We start from the raw sequence: 2,500 nt of genomic DNA, 5'->3' as shown, positions 1-2,500 counted from the left end.
CGCCGCATCCTCCTCGTACTTCACACGTATGTTCATCAGCTCCTTCTCACGCATCTGCTTCTCCTCACGCAGAGTCTGCGGGAAATAAACAGTGAGAAATAAACTCCCGAAGACATATCTACCGGGAATAAAAGAGATGATGTTTCCTCAGCAGACATCTCAGGTCTTAGATCATAGTCTTTATATCCAACCCAACTGCCTTTCAACACTCCTGGCCCATCAAGGCGTGGTCTCCACTAGACCTCAGAAGGTATCTACAGTGGTATGTCAACAAGTAGATCCTGAACACATCCACAGATGGCCGAATGTATTGAGATCTGGAGAATTTGGAGGCAAGGTCCATGCCTCCAACTCACTCAAACCATTTGTGTTCCTTTGCTTCTATATTCACCAGGTTTAGTCAGTGCAAGGTCTGCTCAGTTGGAGAGCTTCAGACAGCCTGTCACTCAGAGTCCTCCATTTTCTCCTCCTTTATCAGTCAACTTCAACAACCTGAACAAATTCTGGAGAAGCCACCATCGTGAAGTTTCGTCACATTCATTTCCATGCGCTGCTGAAGTCTGAGCCTGCAGAACTGAGACGTGTGAGGAGCACCAGGAGTTGCCTGTGGGTCATTGATTCCTGGAGCTTCTGACTGAATTCCTGGCTGCATGAGGAATTATGAAAATGAAGAGCGAACGCCACAGTTCACCAGGAAGAAGAGCCTGAGATCATGGCGTGATGGCAGCTCATACACTGATGAATGTTCCTCATCAAAACAGGAACAGTAACTAAAATATAGAAGACAAAACTAGAATTACCATCTCCACACATCAGAATATAATCCATCCATCAGTGAGTCCAAGTCTCTCAAGATCTTTCCAATATCGGGTTCACAGGAACGTGAGGTCACGCTGACCTTGAGCTTCTATGTTCTAATCGTTTGGTTTGAATTTCATTTTGTGAAGGTATCATGAGAGCGTGGAGGACTTGAGGAGAGTAGAAACGAAGGTGCCTGGAATCCTTGGATTTCAGTGGCCGTGGCTTGAACTGTCACACATCTGATAGGTGAGCATGATTGTCCGTCACACCGGGACATTAACGCGAAGAACCACCATGAGGACAGGATGAAACGGCGGCACTGAACACTACACGATGCCATGTAGATGTTGCCATGGAGATTTCCCTGGAGACCTGGACTGTTGCTGGAGGTTCCGTGTACCACCGCGTGTCATCACATGAATATCAGAACAGAGACGTGACGAAGGTGAACAGCGGAACCACCATTTTGTTGAGGAGCACTATATACGGAACCCTGAGTCTGAGAACGGCGAGAACGCGGAACGAGGCGGAGCCTGATGAAGTCTGCAGGTTGGAACGGATTAATGCTGCCATTTACTGTCCAGCTGAAGGTCAGCGATAAGCTCTCAGCACCGAGGAGCAGGAACAACTCTGTTCTTTTGAAGGTGTTCTGCAGGAGTTCAAGATGAATGAAGAGACGGGCCGAACGTGGATCTCAGCAGAGTGTCAGACGAGGGAATAATGGAGAACAGGGCGGAGTGTGTGTGTGCGTGTACCTTCTCCAGCGTGTGGATCTGATGTTTCTGTTTCTCGTCCAGTGCTTGGCTCTTGTTCTGCAGCGTCACTCTGTCCTCCTCCAGACGCTGCACCTTGTCCTTCAGCCGGGACTTCTCCGACTCCAGATCGCGGATCGCTGCCTCGTGGGTCATCTGAGTGGCCTGCAGGCCGCCGATCTGACCTGGACACACACGTACATGAGAGAACCACCACGAAGGTGTCGGTGTGTCACGTCCTCCCAGATGTGTGCTCAGTGAGTCATAATAAAATTTGTACCAGGACGTTCTTGTAGAACCTGTGGACTAATGAAGAACCTTCCAACATCATTCATCAGAAGCAGCATGCAAGAAACGTTCACGTTCAGCAGCAGTTGTCATCCTGAACAAGACTAATGAAATAAAACACCATGAGCGTGGATGCCGAATCGAGAGAACCGTTACCATGGCAACCGGCCATTTTTCTGGACCGAAGGCGAATGTGGTCTCTCAACTCCTACCTGTGAGCAGGGTTCCTTCGACAGTCCTGTAGAACCCAACTGACCTCATACAAGAACCCTGACACCAGTCACAGTCAGTCATGACCCCAGTTTGTGTGAGTGTAGTGTGTGAGTGTGTAGTGTGTACGTGTAGTGTGTGTAATGTATGTGTGTGTAGTGTGTGTGTAGTGTAGCATGTGTGTAGAGTGTGTGTAGTGTGTGTGTGTGTATATGTGTAGTGTGTGTAGTGTAGCGTGTGTGTGGTGTGTGTGCAGCGTGTGTAGTGTGTGTGTTTAGCGTGTGTGTAGCGCGTGTGTAGCGCGTGTGTAGCGCGTGTGTAGCGCGTGTGTAGCGTGCGTGTAGCGTGCGTAGTGTGTAGCGCGTGTGTAGCGTGCATGTAGTGTGCGTGTAGTGTGTGTGTAGCGCGTGTGTAGTGTGTGTGTAGTGTGTGTGTAGCGTGCGTGTAGT

The 2,500-nt window shown here is 49.3% G+C and overlaps 1 protein-coding gene across 3 annotated transcripts in view; it reads right to left on the bottom strand.

The window, feature by feature from the left end:
- Nucleotides 1-2,178, bottom strand: part of LOC114775390 (protein FAM184A-like) — a 19,051-nt gene extending 16,873 nt beyond the window's left edge. The window contains exons 1-3 of one of the 3 annotated variants that reach the window (XM_028966528.1): nucleotides 1,834-2,178; nucleotides 1,557-1,738; nucleotides 1-75 (exon numbers count right to left, since the gene is read on the bottom strand). The exon at nucleotides 1-75 is cut by the window's left edge and continues 111 nt beyond it. In XM_028966528.1, coding sequence (XP_028822361.1) covers nucleotides 1-75; nucleotides 1,557-1,738; nucleotides 1,834-1,900 — 324 coding nt within the window. In that variant the 5' untranslated portion in view covers nucleotides 1,901-2,178. The remainder of the gene's footprint in view (nucleotides 76-1,556; nucleotides 1,739-1,833) is intronic. The other 2 variants (XM_028966527.1, XM_028966529.1) reach the window with 2 other exon arrangements.
- Between the last annotated feature and the right edge of the window lie 322 nt (nucleotides 2,179-2,500).

The sequence above is a fragment of the Denticeps clupeoides genome, unplaced genomic scaffold, assembly GCF_900700375.1.
Source record: "Denticeps clupeoides unplaced genomic scaffold, fDenClu1.1, whole genome shotgun sequence".
Taxonomy (NCBI): Eukaryota; Metazoa; Chordata; class Actinopteri; order Clupeiformes; family Denticipitidae; genus Denticeps; species Denticeps clupeoides.
This window is presented reverse-complemented; position numbering and strand designations above follow the sequence as displayed.